Genomic DNA, 22,373 nt, shown 5'->3' with positions numbered 1-22,373 from the left:
CAGCAGAGCGCACAAAGGTGCAGGATGAGACACAGCACTGGGAGAAGGGATCAGAAGGGATCTCCGTGTGGCATCTCCAGTGCCCACTACAGTGGCTAACTATAGGTTGTATGGACCCAGAATGTATAGACTCGAGAAGGATTTGCCCAGGTGCCAGATTATGATGGATATTTAACATGTAAATTAATAGCCTTCACTGACAATTAGTCTCTCAGGGCAACATTATGAAGCCAGCCACAAAAATATCATCAAGCAGAACTTTTTGGTTGCAGTTATTTGAAAACCAACTCAGATAGGCTTAAATAAAAGAACTTTATCTGGTTCAGGTAACAGCATGGGCTTCAGGTACGGCTGGATTCAGGGGCTCCAGTGATGCTATGAGAATCGTGTTTTTCCATCCCTCAATACTGTTTTCCTTTGAGATGGTTTTTCAGGCAGGCAGATCCCATGTGGTGGTAAGATGGCCTCCAGAAGCTCTGCTTATGTTCTGCCAGCTTCACAGCTCCAGCAAAGAGAGCTTCTGCTTTGCCAAAGCTCCGGCAGGGGTCCTGAGGTTGACGCTTGTTCGTTTGTCCTCACACCAATCACTTTAGCCTTTGGGACTCAGAGAGCTGGCCAGGCCTGGGTCAGGTGTTGAGCCCTGATGGTGGGGAAGAGGTGGGTGGGAGGGTGGAGTCCACCCCTTTAAGTCACACGGTCTCAGAATGGGAAGGGGATGGGTCCCCAAGGAAAAAGAGAGGCTCTGTTATCTAGAAACCTGTCCTCCACCTACTATTCTTAGGAAGAGACTAGAACTGGGCCTCTTGGTACATCTCAGACCAGGTCAGTGCAGGAGAAAGCATCCCACCAAGAGTGGCCCGTTGGCCCATAGTTGGAGACCTCAGTCTGCCGACTCATTAGCTTATCCACACGGTGCCGTGCAGAAGTGGTGCTTTTGTGCACTGACCTTGAACTGTTGGCAAATTCCCCCAACCTGTTCCCCGACCCAAGGGTACCGTTTAGGCCAACCCACCCTTGGGGAGTTCTCAGGAATACGACAGAGGAGGGAGGTGAGTGTGTGCCCCCCACCCAGGGAAATTTAGGGTGTGCAGCCAGATCCCCCAGAGTCTTTGGGGACCAACCCTCCAAGAGGAAATGAAAACACAAAGAGGCCTTTGGCTGGAAGCACACACCAGTTTTTTAATAAAGTCATTACAAACATGTACGAAGCATCTCCAAGGTATGAAATTCCTCTTACAAAAGAGCACAAGGGACCGGCAAGGCGAGAACCCAGAACGGGACGTCCCCATGCTTATTGCCTCTCGGGCTGAGCCAGAGGCTCACCCCACAGCCATCCCTTTCACACACACGGGCTCCTGGGCGCTTACAGTGCAAAAGACCTTGGGGGTTCAGGTGGAGGAGGGGACAGGAAGGAGGTGAGAAAAGCTTCCCACGTCCTTGGAAGTAAGTGAACTGGCCCTGTCTGCAAATTAGATGCTCCTCCTAGGGACATTACAGAGACCAGGAACACAGACAGCAGGGAACGAATCTATCAAATCCCCAACCAAACAATCCAGCCTGCACTGGAGAATCCTCAGGTGCCACGCTCCTTACAGTGGACCCAAGTCGGGCTCCCCTGCTCCCTGCCGGGCCCCAGGCGTGTGCCTGCCCTTGAACTAGCAACGCCACGGGACCAGCTCAGGAAGGAACCTGATGCAGCCGAGCAGTCAACTCATGGGCTTGGGGGTCACGCAGACCTGGGTCCAAATCTTGGCTCAGCCTCTTCACTGTTGTGTGGCCTCTGGCTAAGTTGCATAACCTCTCTGAGCCTCAGCTTCCTCAACTGTGAAGGGGAAGTAACAGCACTGACTGTCGGAGTGGGCGTGAGGAATAACTGAGGGGAAAACCCAGCAAGCACCTAACACAGTGCTCCAGAGTGGCGAGCGCCCCCATCACTGGTAGCTGTCATTCCTGCGAAGCAGCAAGAACCAGTCTTGGCATGCTGGGAATGAGTTGAGATCACAGGCTTTTTAATCGCCTTCATGAAAGTGGGGTGCTCAGTAAATATAAATACTACAGAATAATCTGCCAGCAAGGTTTGGGGTCATAGCGATGACCTGAGAAACCTGTTGAAGACTGAGAACCAGACTGGAAAGGGACGTTTAGCATCATCTGGTTCCAAGCAGGCCTTCCCCTCCACGATCGATCGGTAAGACTCTGCCCAGGTGGGATTCTTCAACCTGGCACATTGTAAGTGCTCAGTAAATAAGTGCTGAATGAGCGAAGTAAAATTTTAAAAATAAACTTTCTGTTTAAGCTTTAAAATCCCACTTGAGCCATCAACTTCCTCCATCCGCTCCCATGGGACTAGGCCAGGGTGTCCAGCCTGTCCCCCCAACCAGCTTCGGACCCTCTGATTGGCCCAGGTGGGACTTACAGGGACATTCAGAAAAGGAACTGGTATCAAAATAGAACAAAACCTATATTCTGGTCACTGCAGCTTCTAATACCAGGTGGACACTCAGAAAGTCCACAGTGGCAAGCCAGTGTCCCTAAAAGATACTTGTGTAGGATTAGAGGAGGACTTCCCCCCAATTTCCCAGCGAGGGGAAGTGATATTTTGTCGCTATGAGAAACGTGATGATAGAGCTAGGAGTACATGAGATCAGCAACATGAACTGTGGAACCAAAGTCACAGCTCCATTGTCCTGTGACAGGATTGTTTAAATCACCATTTTTTCATCAAAAGAAAAGAATTAAGAAATGAGACCCCTGGAAGAAGTGGAAAAGAAGTCTCCAGTATCCCACTGAAAGAGTGAAGAAAGGAGAATTGGGTTCTAGGAGACGCTCCTGACTCAGGACCATGGATAGCAGCCGGAGAGGCGAATGGGCTCCACCCACCCCCCCCACCCCCCCCCACCCCCGCAAAGAAACCTGTTACTCAAGCTACATCCATGGCAAAGGGAACAGGAAATGGAACCCCGAATTTGAAAAGGGGAAAAGAGATCTTATTTTCTTGTGGGGGATGGGGTAGGGGAGAGAAGCTTCCAGAAGGGAATGGATCTAATTTGGAATGTCGAAATCCCAAGAGGCTCCAATCCCTGTGGCTCCTGGATCAATCCCCCACCACCACCACCCCCTCTGAGAGCAAGGAGCACCATCAGGAAAGAGGCGTTCCCCTTGCTCCTTGCCTCATTATGCAGCGCTACCTAAACAATGATCTCAGAGGCCTCCCCCTGCTTTGCGTGGACACACACACACACACACACACACACACACTCACTCTCACACTGCTGTCTACTGAAACCCGAGATGAAGTCTTTTTTAAAATTTATTTCAAAGCCTCCCTCCCTCCCTCTCTCTCTTCACAGACGCTCTGCAGTGAGGCTAATCAAAATCAATGACTCCTTGGCAGCCAGAGAAAAGGGGGGAAGGCAGGGAGGGAGGGTGCCAGCACTTTGCACACGGTGGAAACAGTCTTTAAAAAACACCACCCCACTATCTCATGCAATCCCAGTAATGCAACAGGAGAGACGGTGGAGACAATATATACATATATCATGCTTCAATTTCCTAATACAAATGTCCATCAAGAAGTCAAATCTCATATAAAAACAAGCATTAGAAACAACCCCTTGTCAAAAATCGGGGCAGTCGAGAAATGCACTCAAATTAATGATGTGCAAGAAAAAGCCAGGATTAGATAAATACACGGTTTCTAGTAATACAAGAGAATATGTACAAGGACTTGGCTGTAAATCTCCGTGAGGAGGTCGGGGTGCCCAGTTCTCTCAGCGATGTGGCTTCATTGAAATCAAAATTGCCCAAAACACTAACCCCAGCACGTGGAGTTTGGGTCCTCCAGTGGAAATGTCCTAAGCTAGTGAGGGTTGACAAAGGGATGCTCTGACCTTTTACCTTTCCCCTGTGTCTAGGTGGTCAGCACGTCCTTACTGCAGTCTTGAAGGTACAGCCGTAAAGCAGCAGAGAGCTGGGGTTGCATACCCCTATAGGAATGAAAATCCCCTCCCCCAAAATGGGCCGAGCGGGGAAGACTCTAGTGTCTGGCTAGGAAAGTCACTAAACATAAGCAGAGACTGTATTTCATATCATTCTAATTAATGTGCCTTCTCTAAGTTCGCGGCTGGGCAGGGATGTCACCTGCTGCTCTCTGCAGACCCTGCCTACACACCCGTCCGCCGTCCTCCGTAAACATAACTGTGGGGAGGGCTCCAGTGATGAAAGGGAACATTCTCCATAAATAAGCTTTCCTTTTCGCTTTGCTGAGTTCCAAGCTGTCTGCTGGGGTGCTGCCCTCAACTGTGGTTCTGGGTTGCATTTTTCTTTAAAGGGCTATTTAAGAAAACATAAGGCATGAGTTTAAAAAAAGAGAGAGAAAGAAAGAAAGCTCCCAGCTTGCAGCAGCAGTGAAAGGTCCTGCATTCTAGAGGATCTGGTAATTTTCAGCAAGGCCTAGGAGGAATAATTCCCATTTCAGCCACATGTCAACCTCAGCAACGGCTGATCCCTCTGCTGGCTTCTTAGAACCGGAAGGCTGTCTGCTCACCAGCCCAGCGGACCCCGAGTCCATCGGTACTGGGTGGGGACCAGCAGATCCAGCCTTGTCGAATGACATCTGAACCGGCAGCCCAGCGCCTCACCATCTCAGCTTTGAAAACGGCAGTGTGATACCCTGCACAGAGGAATAATACCTGTTTTTGTTGGATCTTTTAAAATGAAAGCAAAAATTAATCATTGTTCCCTGAAGAGTCTTTGCAGCCAAGCCTCAGTCCAGCACACATCTTTTTTTAGCCCTTCTAGAAACTTCTGAAAATAGTAGCTTATCCTGGGTTGGGGGCGGGATCAGACCCTCTGTCAGTTAGTGAGATGCTGGTGCATTTCATATAAATGACCCACTCCCTCCCCCAACATCCCTAGCTTATAAATCACCCTTGTCCAGAACGTAGCTATTTCTTGGCTCTTTAATCCATAAAACCTAAACCCTGAAATCCTCTTGGGGAGCAGGGGAGGCTGTGGGCTGACTCCCAGGATACTTTTGTGGGGGTGGAGGAGACAGCAAACAAGTCCCATATGAGGTCAGCTTTCCACCTCGCCACCAGCAAGCCACTCACTGCTGGCCCCTCCCTTTCTCCCTCCCAGATCCCAAGGTCTGCTCCCAAACACCTCTGGATATTCGCCCCCACAGAGAAAGAGAAGAGACTCCCAAGTGGCACTTTTGCGACTCATCCTTTTAAAAAAAAGCATCCGAAACAGCAAAATAGAAATCTTTCTTGTCCCCTGGCCTTGCAGGTCTGGCAACAAAACACCACGGCAGCACCAGCAAGGACACACTTAGCACCAGCAAAATGTAAGTAAAGCACCAAAGACACCGGATTGGTAGAAAAAAAAATCCCACTTGTCTGGATGTGACAGTGGGACTAGCCATCTATCTAGGAAGGCATAGAGAGAGAGGCTAGGGCTTGTGAAGACTTGGAAATGGAAGTATCCCAGACTGCCCCCACAACATCGGCCCCAGTCCTTCTCGCTTTTTTTTCCTCTTTCTATTTTGCCTTTGGCAATTTCACCTCTTCCTCCATCAGCATCCCTCCCCAGGCAGCTGGTCGGCTCTGAGGCTAATTCCCACCAGTCTTGGCCAATTTTCTAGGTACACAGTAGGCATCTCTCTTCCGGTGCCCCAGACATGAAAGAATATCAAAGTTCACATGGGAAGGTGCAAAAAAGGGAGGGGCCACGTCCTCGACAAGGCATGCACTGAGTAGTAATATTCATATTTTCTTTTTTTATACATAGAGCTGTATGTAAATAGCATTGGGGTGTCTGTTTCTGCAGCTGCATATGCAAAGGGCTTCCCCAGTCCCATTCCTCGATGCTACTATTGCTCCAGGCGACATCTTGATTCTCCGCTTTCTTCTCGAAGTGCCAACTGCGGCCTTTCAAGCTCTGGGCTCCCCGTCAGGAAAACGGGATCCAGCTTTCTCCAAGGACACAGGGTTTTCACCAACCTGCAGAAATAAAGATTTGTATGTCGGTCAGTAGGCACGTGCAGACAGCCACTGGGGATGACGTCAGTGCCTTGGGCCTCTGCACAGCCAGCCCCGTATTTGGGGAGGCGGAGGGGGAGGGGTAGAGCTGCTAGATACGAAGCTCTGATTTTAAAGGAAAGGGTCCTCAAAAGCTAGTCTTAGTGCCCCCGCCCCGAAGCTCTGTCCATATAGCAGGCTTCCCTCGACGTCATTTGCACACACACACACACACCCATCTCTGTTTTCAGACCTAGATGTTTACATGGGCATCTTCTGTGATTAAAAAAGAGAATGTGGAGCTATACTACCTTTTTCCTCCTCCAAATCAGGAAGAGGACCTCCGTCTATTCATTTCGTAGATCCATATTCAAGGCAGACTTGTGGGACAGTCTCTGCTCTCATTCATTCATTCATTCATTCATTCATTGCCAAACACGCCAAGCACCGCTCTAGGTGTTACAGATCCAGTGACATGGTTCTTACCCTTGAGGGGCCCAGAGGCCAAAAGAGGGAGATGGGTAGAGCATGCAATCTGGGTAAACAGAGGCTATGGGAGCCCAGAGGAGAGCAGCTCATGACAGAGAGGGGGAGTCAGAGAAAGCTCCTCAGAGAGAGAGGCAGACGCCTGTGGAGTAATGAAGGATGTCAGAGAACTAGCCAGGATAAGATGAGGCCTCCCAGCAGGGCAGAAGAAAGAGCACATTCCCAAGAAAATAGAAAATACATGTCCACACAAAAACTTGTACCCAAATGTTCAGAGCAGCATTAGCCATAATAGCCAAAAAGTGGAAACAACCCAAGTGTCCATCAACTGACGAAGGGATGAATAAAATGGAGTATTTCCACACAGCAGACTATTATTCAGCCATGAAAAGGAATGAAGTACTGATACACGCTATAGCATGGATGAACCTTAAAGACGTTAGCTAAATGAAAGAAATCAGACACAAACAGACAAATACTGTGTGATCCCATGCAAATGAAACGTCCACAGGAGACAAATATTTCGAGATAGTAAGTACATTAGTGGTTGCTTAGGGCTGGGGGGAATTGAGGAACTGGGGAGTGACTGCTAACGGGTACAGGGCTTCTGTCGAGGAAATGAAAATGCTCTACAATTGATTGTGGGGAGAGTTGCACAACTTGGACTATAGTACAAACCATTGACTTGTGCACTTTAAAAGGATGGATTTAGGGGCTGGCCCCATGGCCGAGTGGTTAAGTTCGCGCACTCCGCTGTAGGCGGCCCAGTGTTTCGTTGGTTCGAATCCTGGGCGCGGACATGGCACTGCTCATCAAACCACGCTGAGGCGGTGTCCCACCTGCCACAGCTAGAAGGACCCACAACGAAGAATACACAACTATGTACTGGGGGGCTTTGGGGAGAAAAAGGAAAAAGAAAATCTTTAAAAGGATGGATTTAATGGTAGGTGAACTATCAGGAGGAGGAAAAGAGAGCGGAGAGGGAGGGGAGGGGAGGAAGGAAGAAGAAAAAGGCAAGCGATGGAACAGAGGAAAGAAAGAGCATGACTAAGTCAGGAAGCCTAATGAGGCTCCAGCAGAGACCGGGCAACGGCGCCTGGGGAGATGAAGCTGGGGAGTTAGCAGGGGCTGCAGGTTAGCAGAGGCGATGAAAAACATTTCACAAATCACCCTACAGCAGGTGGAATGAGAACTGCCATGTGAGTAACACAAACCCAGTGGTGTAGGAGAGAAGTGGGAGGGAGGTCTCTTCATGACGCCCAAGTTGGAAAAAGTCCGGGAGATTGACCTGGATGAAGGGCACCAGCAGGCCCCTTGGCCTCTGCCTTCCTGCCAGGCACAGTCAACAGAAGGCACTAATGGGACAGTGAGGTCGGGGGATCTGCTCCCCAGCTCCCATCCTGCCTGGCCATAGGTGGCCCCAGTGCCTGCCAGACAGCTCTCAGGCCCCTCTCCAGGCTTCAGGCCCTATTCCCTTGCCTCGCCCCTTCAGGCCAAGGTGGTCACAGCTCCCCTCTTTTGCCAGCCCTGGGGTACTGAATTATCCCTCTTTGGTTTCCTAAACCCTCCCCACACCTTTGTCATCTTCACTACACTCTTCTCCAATGACTCAGCGGGGGGATACTTTCAGCCTCTTACTTGCATCCTGACCGATACATATGACAGCACAAAAGAGATGAGTCATAATCACACGGACCCCACCATCTGCATTAGCTGAGTCACAGAGATCTGAGTCCGCAACTTCAAACCTTCTGCCCTGAACTGCTTAGGTGGAGGCAAAAGACCTCTGCAGCCCGCCAGCCCCCAACTCCCCTTCCGTCCCGTGACGGCACAAGCACAGTAGGGCTTCTGCATCCTTGCACAGCCACCCGATGTTTCCATGGGATCCTAAGTCAGAGTCATCCCTCACCTGAACCGATAAACACACTCAACTTAGTTTATGAAAACCAGCTTCTGTACCCTCCACAAATCTTCCTTTGTGGGTTTTGAGCTGTACGGATCTACAGAATGAAGCAGAACCCTGCAGCATTACCTAAGGTGATTAGGAGTACAAAACAGAAGGATGGAGGGAGAGAAAGGAACCACGTTTATTAAGCACCTGCTATGTGCCAGCGAGTGTGTTGACTTTGTGCTAAGCATTGCTCTCTGCTCCAGCCAGGGCCCGGTGCCTGCCCTCCAGGGGCCTCCAGTCTCACTAGAGAAGACCTGAATGCCAGGGGCCGGTGCTGCAGCCGACCACTGTCCGTGGTGTATTTACAGCCCAGCAGTGAGGATGCAGTTTTGCTCACCGGGAAAGCCTCAGAGAGGAAGCAGGACTGGAACTGGAACTGGAAGATACGCATTCATATTTTTTCAATATTTGGAAGAAGGAAGGAAGGATCATTTAGGTGGGAAAGGGCCTGGGCACAGCGCAAGGGCAGTGACAAGTATGGCTCAAACCGGGGACCATGATGAGCAGGGAACTGCATCCGAAAGTTGTGGGAATGGAGGTTGTGTCGATACAGGAGTTGAAAGCAGATGACGGAAAATAACAATGGCATCAGGAGAGGCCGGAGAAGCTGTATTATTTTATTTTAAGATCTTATTTTTCCTTTTTCTCCCGAAAGCCCCCCAGTACATAGTTGTATATTTTTAGTTGTGGGTCCTTCTAGTTGTGGCATGTGGGACGCTGCCTCAGCATGGCTTGACGAGCGGTGCCACGTCTGCGCCCAGGATCCGAACCAGCGAAACCTGGGCCGCCGAAGCGGAGCGCAGGAACTTAACCACTTGGCCATGGAGCCGGCCCCAGAAGCTGTATTTTTAAAGCTGGGATCAGCTGCATCCGTGAAAGGCATGGCATTGTCTTACAAAACTCAGTAGGACCAGCAGTTGATCTTCACTGTTCCTCCCCGTAAATCATCGAGCCTATAATGAGTCTTTCTAAGACCTTCCCAGGGCTGCTAGATGAATGAATTCCTGTGCCTGTTTACGTTACAGGGCGGTGTCCGTAGTGAAAGGTGACCATCAGAAGCGCCCCCTGCACAGCCAGGGGACACCACGTCACCACCTCCCACAATCAGAGAGCGGATATGTACATACACTCTGGGGGGAGGGGATCTTAAATTGGACACCCTAGGCTTGGGGATCTAGCTCACAGAAGTAGTCACATAAATGTGTTCCAGCTTTATCTGGAATAGTAGCCGTTTGGAAACAACCCATGTGTCCATCGACAGAAGGCTGGGTTAACAAATTAAGCTCTACGCACATTAGAAAGAGGGACGTCCAAAATGTGCTGAGACAGAAAGATGGCTATGATTCTTAACTGAAAAGAGCAAACGGCCAAATAGCACGATCCTAGATCTTTCTTCCTTTAATGAGTGTGTATACGTATATATATATCTATATATTTGTAAATATATCTATATATTCGTATCCATCTCTATGTCCATATAAAAAGGTATGGCAGAGAGGCAAAATAGTGTGATGGTTAAGAGCACAGACTCTGGAGCCTGACACCTGAGTTGGAATCCTGACTTAGACACTTAAAAGCTGTGTGACCTTGGGCCAGTTATTAATCTCTCTGGGCCCCAGCTTCCTTATATGGAAAAGAGGGGAGTAATAAGGAATCTCATTGTGTTGGTGTGAGGACTAATAGTATTAACATAATGGAGGTGCTTAGAAGTGTCACACATAGTAAGGTGTGCGTTTGTGGTTATTATTATGGCCATTGTTGTTATATTTTCCAGACTGACAGATACCCCAGGGGAGTGGCTTTGAGGACAGAGTAAAAAGAACGCTTACAGGGTTTTACTTTATATACTTCGCTTGTGTATCATTTATGTTTTTTATCTCTTTTTTTTTGCAAGGAGCAAGTAGTTATTGTACAATTTAAAACTACTGTAAAAACAGAAAGTCTGCAGCCCCGCCGTGAGCCACTGTCCTGCCCCTGGGATGTTTTGCCTCAAACTTGGCTCATAAAGAACTTTCTCGAATGCTGACTCACAGCCAAAGCCCACAGCTGAAGAATTCAAGAAACGCCCTTAAAAATGTCCCCGTGTCCCCTCTTCGCCCACAGTGAGGAGGGGGCAGGCTGGCAGAGGCGGAGAACAGGAGACCTCACGTCCTGCCCTCAGGCCGCAGGGCTGTCAGCCTGTTTTGGGCACTGAAAGTGGAAAGCTGTGAACTGTGAGCCCCACTACAGCATTAGAGAAAGCAGGAGCTCGTGGCCATTTTCCTCTATCTGAGTTAGGGCTCTGGGGTTCCCTCCTAAGAGGTCCCAATTTTTTTTTAATTCCATGTACTCTGATTTCCCAAATGTTAACTTTTTTTTTTTTTTTTGCAGGGGAAGATTCGCGCAACGCTAACATCTGTGCCAATCTTCTTCCTTTTTCCTTCCCCCCAAAGCCCCAGTAGATAGTTGTGTATAGTTATAAGTCCTGCTAGTTCTTCTATGTGAGCTGCCACCACAGCATGGCAACTGACAGATGGGTGGTGTGGTTGTGCACCTGGGAACTGAACCTGGTCTGGCAAAGCAGCGTGCACTGAACTTTAACCACTGGGCCATCAGGGCTGGCTCAAGAGGTCCCTTTTTTTTTTTTTTTTTTCCTGAGGAAGATTCACCCTGAGCTAACATTCATTGCCAGTCTTCCTCTACTTCGTATGTGAGATGCCCCCACAGCATGGCTGATGAATGGAGCAGGTCTGCGCCCAGCATCCAAACCTGCAAACCCAGGCTGCCAAAGCAGAGCACATGGAACTCTAACCATTCAGCCACGGGGCCGACTCCCTTCTCTACTTCATATGTGGGTCACCACCATAGGGCGGCTGACGAATGTTGTAGGTCCGCGCCCAGGATCCGAACCCATGAACCCAGGCCACCGAAGCAGAGCACGCTGAACTTCACCACCACACCACGGGGCCAGCCCCAATACATCCCAATTTTTAATTAAAAAAAAAAATACCTCTCTTGCTCTTGCTATTTGCGCAAGTGATAAGTTATAAATTCAAACAGCAGAGAATATAGAAATAAAAGGAAGGCCCCCTTCACTCCCCCCTCAGCCTCCCAGAATATTTGCTGTGCATTTACAGACACTGTATTCCCCATCATTACATCCCCAGAGCCTAGCACAAAGCCTGGCACACAGCAGGTGCTCAGTTCAACCTGTTTAATGACAGTGAATAATGGTGGCAACTTCCCAGCTCTTGCATTTTTTGTTTCAGTGGGTTGATTTTGACCATGGAGTTTGGATGGTGCCAGTCTTCAGTCCCAGTGCCTAAGACTTCTGGGGACAAAGCTCTCCACGCAGAATCTTCCCAGAGAGAAGACGACTGCTCTGGTCTGTGTCATGGCTTAAATCTCCCTCCGGGGAGCTCAGGCTGCCCAGTTAGGAAGCTGGGCACCGAGGAGACTGAGCAGAGGGGACTGAAAGAGCAGAAGGCTAGGTTTGGGGTGTGTGAGAAAGGACGAGGCCATTTGGCAGCTCCTGGAAGAAGCATTTGCTCCCCTCTGTCCAGCCCCCTCCCACCCGTGAATAGTTATCAGTGTGATCGGCAAACAGTTGATAATGTAAAGACTATGGAGAGAGACCAGAGAGCTCATAGCTCCCGCCCACTATGAAGTTATAGCAGGTGGGCCTTGAATGCCAAGCTAACTTGACTTCCAGAAGGATAAGCTCTGAGAGTCGGGCGGCAGCAGTGCAGCACAGAATCAACACCGAATCCAACGGGCAGACCCTCCTGAAAGTAATCTCGCCATGCGCATCCTATGTTACAACATGTACATTCTTTGACCCAACAATTTCACCCCTAGGAACTTCACTTTTTTCCCCAAAATTGACCAAACAAGAATGTTCACTACAGCCTCATCTACACGATCAGAAAATGGGAAACAGGGGCCGGCCCCGTGGCTGAGTGGTTGGGTTCATGCGCTCCACTTCAGTGACCCAGGGTTTCACCAGTTCAGATCCTGGGCGTGGACCTAGCACCACTCGCTCATCAAGCCATGCTGAGGTGGCGTCCCCTATAGCAGAACTAGAAGGACCTACAACTAGAATACACAACTATGTGCTGGGGGTCTTTGGGAAGAAGAAGAAAAAGAAGAAGAAGAAAAAAAGGAAGATTGGTAACAGATGTTAGCTCAGGGTCAATCTTAAAAAAAAAAAAAAAGAAAGAAAAGAAAATGTGAAACAGTGTAAACGTCCCTGGGGAGATGGCCAAATAAGTAAATCATGGTCCACCCAACAGTGGAACACCATGCAGCCATGAAAAAGGATGCTGACAACCTTTCTTTGTTGACACAGGAAGACCTCAGCAAACTTTATTTTTTTTTGAGGAAGACTGGCCCTGAGCTAACATCTGCTGCCCATCTTCCTCTACTTATATGTGGGACGCCTACCACAGCAGGGCTTGATAAGCCATGCATAGGTCCGCACCTGGGATCTGAACCAGCAAACCCCAGGCTGCCAAAGCGCAGTGCATGAACTTAATCACTACACCACGAGGCCAGCCCCTCAGCAGCCTATTTTTAATGGGGAAAAAGCAGATTACAAAACAGCATGAACAGTATGACCTCATTTATTTAAAATAGGACATGTGCGTGGGTGTGTGGGTGCATCGAGGGAGGTCTGGTATGGTGGTCCTCCAAACCAGGGGGTGCGAATTTAAATGCGTTGGGCCCAGTAGAGTGTGCCCAGGAGGGGCGAGGTCCCCAGAGAATTTGTATCCCATCTAAAGGGGTTTCCGATCCTCATCTCCAGGCTTTTGCTGCCACATGGGAAGTCAGACTCGGTGTTGTCAGATCTTTCCATTTTTTCAAGAGAAACTGGAAATACAGGCTTCTACGTGAAAGAGCTTGATTTTTAAGTGTTGGGAGAAAAAAAAGCATGCAAGTCAAATAAAACTCATCTGCAGACCAGATTCAGCTGAGAGACACCAGGTTTCAACCCTCGACAGACACTCAGACATGAGACAGAGTCGGCTGGCATTGAAGCCCGCCTCGTCTTAACCCTCAGAAGCTATCTCTGTGCCTCGGTTTCCCTGTCTGTAAGGTGAGGGAGTTGGGGCAGCTGGTCTGTAACATCCCGTCTAGTCTGGCTATGTTTCTAGAATGGGGACCTTTTTGGGTCATAGATCTTTTGAGAATCAGATCAAAGCTACGGCTTCTCTCTCAAGTGGGAGGAAACAGAGGAGTATGAAATTAGACATAATATTGGCTGAAGCTGGGATGGGCATGCAAGGAGTCATCCTCCCTCTTAAGCGCTCCAACAGCGACCAGAGGTGTGGTCCATAAGAATATTCCACAAACAGACAAAACAGATCAGGTGAGGATGGTCAGAGTCAGCTCAAGAGCTAAGCTGAGAACCGCATTATGTATCGAGGCCAGAGAAATGAATGAGAAAGGGGGACAAATGGCAGTGTTTGTCTAGAAAGCCCTCTGGACCTTTAGCACAAGATTTTATACTCCTTGGACAACTTTTATAATAAAAGAAAGTTACATACGCTTTGATATCAGAGTTCCATTGGTGGGCATTTTTAAGAAAATCGTCTGTGATATCCCAAAGAGTTATACATGAGGATGTTCGTCATCATGCTGGAAATAATCTAAATGTCCGACGATAGCGGACTGCGAAGGTAAATGATGGAACAGCCGGATAATGAAATACCGGGCAACCTCTAAGAAGCGTGTCACAGAAAATATTATAAGGCATGGAGAAATATCCATGATATAATGAAAAAATCAGATCACAGAGTGATTTCACTTGTTAGGGTACCTATCAATGCATTTTTTAATGGAAAGAAATCTCTCAAAATGTTAAGAATAGTTGGGGAGATAAAAACAATCAATGAAAATTTTCTTTTATTCAGCATTTTTCAAGCATGTGATAATGAATTTGCAATATTTTTTGTAATCAAGAAAAAAGTTTGTTTTTTTTTTTTAAAAAAGGAATATTACATAAAGTTTCCCAAAGCAATTTAATTCCATCTTGCCCAAGTCTATGGCCTGGGGAGCAAAGATTCAGTGATGGCAACCTTCTGTGGGGCAGCCAATTTTCTCTCCACAGGAGGGTAGAGGAGCTTTCTCTTTTCCTGGGTGTCTGGCAGTAATAAAAGAACAAATCTCATTGATGTGAGCTAAAACAGACATTCCCCCACCCCATAGCAGGGCACGAGTTTAGGGCAGGAAGGAGAGAGGGGAGACAATGCTGAGTTGAATGGCGAAATTTCTTAGGCAATGGAAATCCAGCCAGTATCCACAACATTCCTAGGGCAGAGAGGGTTGGACATCGTGAGCTGATACAAGATCAGGACCACCCAGACCTTGGCTGGAGATGAACTAGTTCACTTCCACTGAGAGGCTGGGGTGGGGGCTGGAGCCAGGCTCTCCTGCCCATGAAATCTAGGAGCATGGGAGGCCAGGGGCTGGCATTTGTTAATTTCTGCATCCCTGCATCCTGGTGCCTCACTCTAAGCTGGGGCTCGATTGATGTTTGCAAATACATGAGGATGCAGTGTAGCCCCTTCATTGCATCACACCTGATTTCCCCTCCTGTAACACCTCTGCATGCACCTGTGTCAGTACCTGTGCATCCCAGTAGTTATGAAAGCCTCTCTCAGCTTGGTTTTCTCCCCGCTTCTTCCAATTGCACTAGAACAAAAGAGCATCCCTGCCACGGCCTGATCTAGCCCCTGCCTACCTCTCTGACTTCTTCTCCCCAAAGTTCATATGGCATTAGCCACGCTGCTCTTTTTTTCTCTTCCTCAAACACACCATGCACAATCACACCTCCAGGCCACAGGACATGCCCTTCTCTCCTCCCAGAACACCTTTCTTGCAGGTCTTCACGTGGCTGGCTCCCTCTTGTCGTTCATGTCATCAGTCCCCTGGCTCCTCCTCAAAGTGGCCATCCCTAACCACTGCAGGTAAGGAGTCCCCTGGGCTCTCTCCACTCCATCACCTTCGTGTATTACCTTCAGAGCCCTTGGCACTTTCTGAAATTATCTCTGTGTTAGATTGCATAATCCAAAGATGGCCACAGCAATACCTCCTGTCTCACACGCTAGTCTAGAACTTTGCCACTCCCCCATGGGGTGGCGTCTAATTCCACTCCCCGTGAATCTGGGCCAGCTTGTGACTTGCTTCTAATCAAGGTGACTTCTGAAGCTGGGTCAGAAAAGACAAAGCAGCTTCCACCTGGTCCCCCTGATGCTTGCTTTTGGAGCTCTGAGTCGCTGGATTCTGATCCGTGAGGCTGCCATGCTGTGAGGAAGCCCAGGCCACAAGAGGAAGCTGAGAATCGATGCTCTTGATTGGCAGTCCCAGCTGGCAGCCCGCATCCAGAGCCAGACCTGTAACTGACGAACTCCCCCACCATGATTCCAGCCCATAACCAGCCTGGAGCAGAGACAAGTCATCCCTTCTATGCCCTGTCCCAATTCTGAAGCCACAGAATGTATGAGCATCTTCAAATAGGTGTTTTAAGCCACTGAGTTTGGGCGTAATGGGTTACCCAGCATCAGTATCCAGAAAAATCTTTATTGACTTATCATCTGTCTCTTCCCACTAAAATAGGCTCCATGAGAGCAGCAGCTTCTATGTCTTGTTCTTCCTGTGTCCATAGTGCCCAGCACACAGTAGGGACTCAACAGTTAATAGCTGCATAAGTGAAAGAAGCTGCATTCAGGAAACAGTAATACTTATCTTGCATAGTTTCTGATTGATTCTTTTATTCATTACATAGTTATTGTGCACCTACTATGTGACAAGCAAGTCACCAGGGGCTAGGGATGTGGCACGGCAGCCCACTGTTCCAGTGAAACCCCCTCACACATAGACTGGTGATGACCAGAGGGGAAACAGAAGCCCCCACTCCATCCCTCCCTACCCCCAATGTAATCTGAAAAGCTGACTTTTCAAAAACCAGAGGTTGCCAAATCCACCCGGCCCACATCTGGGGGTGTCTTTAATTATCCCCAGGTGTGGCTGTTTTTACATCCACAGCTCAGCTACCTCGGGCCTGGCCTCTCAGTAGGCAAGCGGGTGACTCCAGACAGGGACCATGTGGCAGGAAGGTCCTGCACAGCTGGCCCCTTCCTGGGGCTCCTCCCCAACAGCTGTCTCCTTCGGTTCAGACTGCTCCCTCCCCTCGCCTAGGCTTTCAAGCTCTAAAAGTAATCCTGGCAGGGGTGCAGCTGGCTAGGAGGGAGGCCTGAGGGATGCGCTTCCAGGTTTAACCACTTAATCCCCAAAGTACCTGCCAAGAACCAGTTAGCACGTCTGGCTGGCGGGGCCGGGCCTTCATTAATTCATTACAGCAGGCTCCTGCTGGCCCATTATCTTCTTTACCGCTGACCACGTCTCCTCTTGGGCCTGCAGACTCCCCCTTTCTCCCCTTCTCCTTAGTTCCAAGGCAAGATTCTGCCCACCCGGCCCCCTCTCCCAGCCAGATTCCTGGGCTCCATTCTCTCTCCCCCCCTGTCCCCTCCCAAGGCAACTTCTCCCTCCCTCCCTCCCACGCCTCCGCCAGCCAACCTCACCATAAAGCATCTTTTGTTCCCTCTCTCCTGCATCTTCCAGCAGTGACTGGTTAAATCACATCCATCCTCTTCCCGGCCTCCCCAGCCTCCAAGGAGCCTCCCCTGAGGCTATCTCGGAGAGGGAATCTCACCAGTGCAGGAATTCTCAGCTCACCACCTCCTCTGCCTGCCACCCAGTATCTTCTGCCCTGCATCTCCCAAGTCAGCCAGCCAGCCTTCAAAGTCAGAAACTCCAGTTCCACTTCTGACTTTGCCACTGATCCTTTGGGATGACTCAGGTGAACTCTCTGCCTCAGTTTCCCCTTTGAAATAATAAGAATGGCATTATCCATGTCATACCATCCTCTGATGAGTGAACTAAGTGCCAGGCACTGCAAATGGATGCTGTCCTATCATCCTCCCAACCACTCTGAAAGAGTGCAGCTCCAGCTTACAGATAACGGCTCAGAGAGGTTATGGTTCTTACCCAGGGTCACACTGCCACTAAGTTCCTGGGCTGGGACTTGAATCTCTCTGTCTGATCCCTAAACCCATGCTCTTAACTGCCATACATGTCCCAGCTGTCTGGCCCTGATTCCCCAAGAGAGCAAGGAGGAATGGTGTGGAAGTGCCACCAATGACGATGGCAAAATGTCGTCTACTGTGGGAAAGAAAGATCCTAAAGGCATAATCATAATCATGATAGCTCACATTTATACCCACTTCTTATGTGCCTGGCACTGTTCTAGAATTTTCTGTATATGAATTCATTTTACCCTCTTGACAGCACCTAGGCATTAAGTACTATTTTACCCCCATGTTACATATGGGAAAACAGTCTCAGCTGTGTGTGTGTGTGTGTGTGTGTGTGTGTGTGTGTGTGTGAATGATGACTTCTGAGAAAACTATTGCTGGCTCACAGCAGAGGCTCAAACAAGTTTGTTGAAACTGTTGTCCTGCAGATAGCTAAACTCACACTTCAGCCTAAGAGAACTCTCAGCCCTAAATGGCCGACTCAGGCCTCCATCAAACACTTAACGCACCCTGTGAGCATTCCCATCTCTCCTCTAAGGTAGCAAAAGCCAGGAGGACCCCACACACAACTCAACAAATTGTCTTCCGCCGGTGGATTTCTTTTCAATTCTTCCTAACTTACCAGAGGCCGGGAAAAGCCAGGTATGTCCCCAATTAGGCCAAAAGCGCAAGAAAGGCCAGAACTGCAGGTGGTGGGTGGCGGGGAGAGAACTCCAGTTCCTGAGATAGGGGCGGAGGCTGGGAGCCCGAGCATGGCGAACCCAGGATGGGAGCGCAGCAGGAGGGTGGTACCCAGTTCTACCGGCGTCCCGAGGGACTGAGGGGCGGCGCTGGAGGAAGGTCGTGCCGGGCTTCCTGGGGTCAGGGCCCCGAGGCGGGAGAACCCTGGAGGGTGTGGCTGCTGGGGACGCCCCGGCGGGATAGAGCAGGCGGAAGGAGAATCCAGGGGTGTGGGGAGGAGGTGGCGGGTGCAGCGCGGAACTCGGGCAGAAGCAGAGTGAAGGCGGGGAAATAAACTCTTCGGCGACAACTGGCGACAATTATCTGCCGACGTCGTACCAGCGAAACTCCTCTCCGCCCCCCTCCCCTGTTGCGTGGGCCCGAGTCTCTCAACTCCTCGCCCGCGCGGAGGTCTCCCGCCACCTCCTGGCCCGCAGCCCCCTCCTCCGGGCCCCGCGGCACGCCCAGCCCCGACGCGCACACACAGCTGGGCTCCCGCCTGGCGTTCTCCGCCCCGTGGGTGGGGCGCCCAGCACCCAGCGCCGCCTTGTCCGCTTTCCCAGTCTCACCCGCACCCAAGGAGGAAGAGGTGTCCTAGCCGCGCTCTCCATTTCTGCTGGATTCCTCTCGCTTCCCATCTTTCCTTCTGATTCACTTTCCCACCGTCTTGCAACTTGTCCTCCTGGCAGTCTCTTTTTCTCCAGCTCCCGCATCTTCCTTTCTCTCCCTGTCTCGCCGCCTGTTTTCTCTTTCCCTCTCTTCCCACCTTCTTTCTGCCTTTCCCTAAATTCCACGCTTTGGGATTCGCGTCTCTCGCTCGACTCCCTTTTTCTGCCCCCCGGCGCCCCGTTTAAAATGTCGTTCCTGTCCCTGGGAATCGGCAGCCCCAGCCTGGTCCCTTCTGGCCGAGGGCAACCCCGGGCCTCTCTTCCGGGAGGGGGGAAGCGGATGGGACCTCCGGGAGCCGGGCGGAGGGCGCCCCGAAGCGCGCACCCCTCTTCTCCGGCGCCTGGGCTGCGCCGACCCACGCGACATCTGTCGCCCGCGCTCCCGGCTCACACCCCGCGCACCCCCCCAGCTCCCTCGGAGCTACCACCCCCCACGCTCCGGCTGCCGCCTCTCCCCGCCGGCACAGACGCTCGGGCCTCGCCTGCGGGCGCCGCGCCAGCTTCCCAGGGTATCGGCGCGCTGGGGGTCTCGGCAGGACCAGAGCGCACGGCACCCGTGGGCCGCGGCATCCCAGGGTCACTGACTTTCGCACCTCCGACCTTCACCTTCAGCTCTAGAGTCACCCGTGGTGGGCTCAGCCTGATTCTCTCCACCTCCATTCTCTGCAGCTCTCCTCTCTATTCCAGATTCTGAAAAGACGATCCTTATACGTTTGCTCCCCGACAGCGCCTAGCGCAGTGCCAGGCGCACAGTTCGTGCTCAATAATTCCCCAACCCCAAGGGCCTAGAACACAGTAGATGCTCAGTACCTTTCTCCCACTGGTACCAAACACACTAGGCGCTCAATATGCACTCCCCATCCTCACCACCGCGTAGAGCCTAGCACACAGCGAGCTCGCAAACACTGCCTCCTTAAACAGGGCCTAGCATCCAGAAGGCGCTCAATAAATGCTCTTTCATTAAGGCTTCCCCTTGGAGTTTCCCTAAGAGCCTCAGATCCCAGCCCACTTCGGAGGCATCTCCTTCATCTCAGCTCCAACCTTCTGGTGAAGAAGAGTCCAACTCCTTAAACGGGACACCTTGCTGGAGAAGGAGCGAAGTTGGCAGCGCGGAGGAAAACTGCAAAGTGCGGAGGCCTTAGACGGAAAGACAGCCATCTGGGAACCTGGAGGGGAAGGAAGTCGCGAGTTGCGCTCGGGGCGCCGGAGAATAGGGGAACAGAAAATGGAGAAGTGACACCTAGGGAGAAGAGGGTGTGGAGCGGAGGTGACGGAGACGGCGGCGACTTAGCACTGGCAGGCGGCTCAGAAAAGGACGAGGACTTGTCGAGAAAGCGCGATAGATAATCATTTGGCGTGGCTTCTAACTACGTTCTCACTGCAAGCACACTTTTTACTTGTGTGTCTACTTAAGGAGCTGGTGGGGGTTATGGAGGTTAAAGTCCTCCCAAAGCCACCCCACTGGAGGGAGTGGCACGATGCGCTTAAGGATTCGGAGAGAAGGGGACAGAAACGGTGGACGTGACACTTGGAAGGAGAGAGGGGACTGGAGAGGAGGGGGACGGAGATCCTCGCGAGAGAAGGGAGCAGAGGAAGAAGGAGATGGGAAGAGAAGCAAGCCAAACTTGCCGCTCGCCCCTCCCAGGCCAGCCCAGCGTCTCCAGTCCCCAGCCACCGCGCCCTGGCGCGCGCTCTCTCGCTCGCGTACCTGTTGCTCGCTCCGGCTGGGTCTCGGCTCCGGCCCCACCAAGAAGCCCCGCGTTCCTACAAGTTCCGCCTGCCGAGCAGCCAGGCCGCCAGCGCCGCCACCTGCGCGGCCGCGCACAGCCAGGGCCAGTAGGTGGGGAGCGCGCCGGGCGCCGGCGCCCTCCGGCTCCGCGCGCGGCGCCGCCACATGGTGCGCTGGTGCAGCTCGTCGCCGAGCGCCTTGAGCCGGGCGGCCGTGAGCTGCGCGGCTGACGAGCGCAGACCCAGGCGGCCCGCGCTGCAGGCACACACGGCCGGGGGGCCGCGGCCGCGGTGCAGGGGGCACGGGCACATGACCGCTCGCCTCGCTCCCTCCCCGCGCTCGGGCCGCCCCTCGCCTCCTCTGCCTCCGGCCTCCGCGCCTGCCTCCGCCGCGCTCCAGCCGCCGGGGGCCTCCCCTGGACACCAAGTTTCTCCTTGTGTTGTGCGTTTGTTGTGCTGACGGCGCTATTATTAATTAAAGTGTCACATGGTGGAGGGGGGCGGGGAGGGCTCGAGGAGGGGGGTTACATCATCCGGCCCCGGGGGGGGGGAGGGGGGGCTGCAGGCAGAAGAAACCGAGAGGTAACTTTTAACCCTCGCGGCGCCGAAAGCGAGGGGGCGCGCGGTCTGGGCGAGGAGCAGCGCGGTGGGCTGGGACGCGAGAAGGCGCCCCGCCGCCGAGGTCCCGGGCTTGGGGGGTCGCGGGGGACCCCCGCGGAGGCGTGGAGCGCCGGGGCAGGTTTCTTCCTTCCCTTTTTCCTGAATTCAGCTCCAGTTCCGATTTGGAGACGGAAGCAGGCTTGTTTGCCGTTTTGGATGAAGCCGCTATCGAATTCGGCTGCGTTATTCAAAAATATTCTGAGGCTATTGTTTTGTTTTGGGAAGGTGGGTTGATTCAAAATCTTATGAGAGGGCCAGATTCAGACCAACTTGCCTACTTTCAGGTCTGACTCGGCACCTGTAGGCTTTGGATTTGAACACGCCCGAGACACCCCCCCCCCCCCCCCCGCCTCCCCCGAGGTCTGGGCTTTGCGGCCAGACCCTAACGCACCCCTGGCGCGGCTGGAAACCTTGCTGGAGGTTGGGGGGGGGGGGTGTGGTTAGAGGGGTCGGTCCTTGGCCCCGGCCAGGCGCAGAGGCAGGCGTTCGCTGCGCCCCGCACTCGCATCCGAAAGACGCTCACAAGGGGTTTTCTAAAAGGAAACGTGTTTTTGTCTGCTCCCTTTGTGAATGTTCTTTTCCTGCCTGGGTTATAGTTGCTAGCGGCGACCCCGATTTAATGTGCAGTGGAGACCCTAAGGGGTCGGTTGGGGGAGGGGTGCGGGACACGTGAGTTCCTCTCTGTCCCTCCAGCCTGGAGGGTCTGGAGTGGTCCCTACTAGCGAAGGTACAGATGGGCGAGGGGCCCTCAGGATTCTTTGGGTGAGAAAGAGACCATCTCCGATCTTAAATGCTTTGGGATTCCGATAACTTCGGGATTCAGAGAACTGGAAGAGCCCGGAGGTGGCTCCAAGCCGGTGGTCTGGGACCTGATGAGGAACCTTCGATTCTGTCCTTCCCAAGGCAGAGTGTTGCCAAGGCCCAGAGAGTCTTGTGGTCACTTGGAAAAGACTCTTCAAGACTATGAACTTAGTTTGGATCTGGATTTATAAGGAGGAGGAATTTCCCGCGGCCTGCTGCCTGGTCAAGGCTCAGGTGCCAGCTCTGCTGTGTGATCTCGGGGCTC

At 51.7% G+C, this 22,373-nt stretch overlaps 2 protein-coding genes across 6 annotated transcripts in view; one reads left to right on the top strand and one right to left on the bottom strand.

The window, feature by feature from the left end:
* The window catches only part of RNFT2 (ring finger protein, transmembrane 2), a 71,848-nt gene extending 65,790 nt beyond the window's left edge, over nt 1–6,058 (top strand). For 3 of the 4 annotated variants that reach the window (XM_070275406.1, XM_070275407.1, XM_070275408.1), the window contains 2 exons: nt 5,290–5,347; nt 5,830–6,058. In XM_070275406.1, coding sequence (XP_070131507.1) covers nt 5,290–5,347; nt 5,830–6,014 — 243 coding nt within the window. In that variant the 3' untranslated portion in view covers nt 6,015–6,058. The remainder of the gene's footprint in view (nt 1–5,289; nt 5,348–5,829) is intronic. The other variant, XM_070275405.1, reaches the window with a different exon arrangement.
* HRK (harakiri, BCL2 interacting protein) lies at nt 1,160–21,098 on the bottom strand. Of its 2 annotated transcripts, none has more exons than XM_023647085.2 (2): nt 20,628–21,098; nt 1,160–6,002 (listed from the first exon to the last, which is right to left on the bottom strand). In XM_023647085.2, exon 1 carries the CDS (start codon nt 20,957–20,959, stop codon nt 20,684–20,686), a length of 276 nt encoding a protein of 91 aa, XP_023502853.1. In that variant the 5' UTR covers nt 20,960–21,098; the 3' UTR covers nt 1,160–6,002; nt 20,628–20,683. The 2 variants fall into 2 exon arrangements, 1 of the variants encoding a protein (XP_023502853.1); XR_011441337.1 differs by lacking the exon at nt 20,628–21,098 and adding an exon at nt 19,961–20,116 and having other exon boundaries at nt 5,759–6,002.
* Nucleotides 21,099–22,373: the final 1,275 nt, after the last annotated feature.

This window comes from Equus caballus, chromosome 8 (assembly GCF_041296265.1).
Source record: "Equus caballus isolate H_3958 breed thoroughbred chromosome 8, TB-T2T, whole genome shotgun sequence".
In the NCBI taxonomy this organism is placed as follows: Eukaryota; Metazoa; Chordata; class Mammalia; order Perissodactyla; family Equidae; genus Equus; species Equus caballus.
This window is presented reverse-complemented; position numbering and strand designations above follow the sequence as displayed.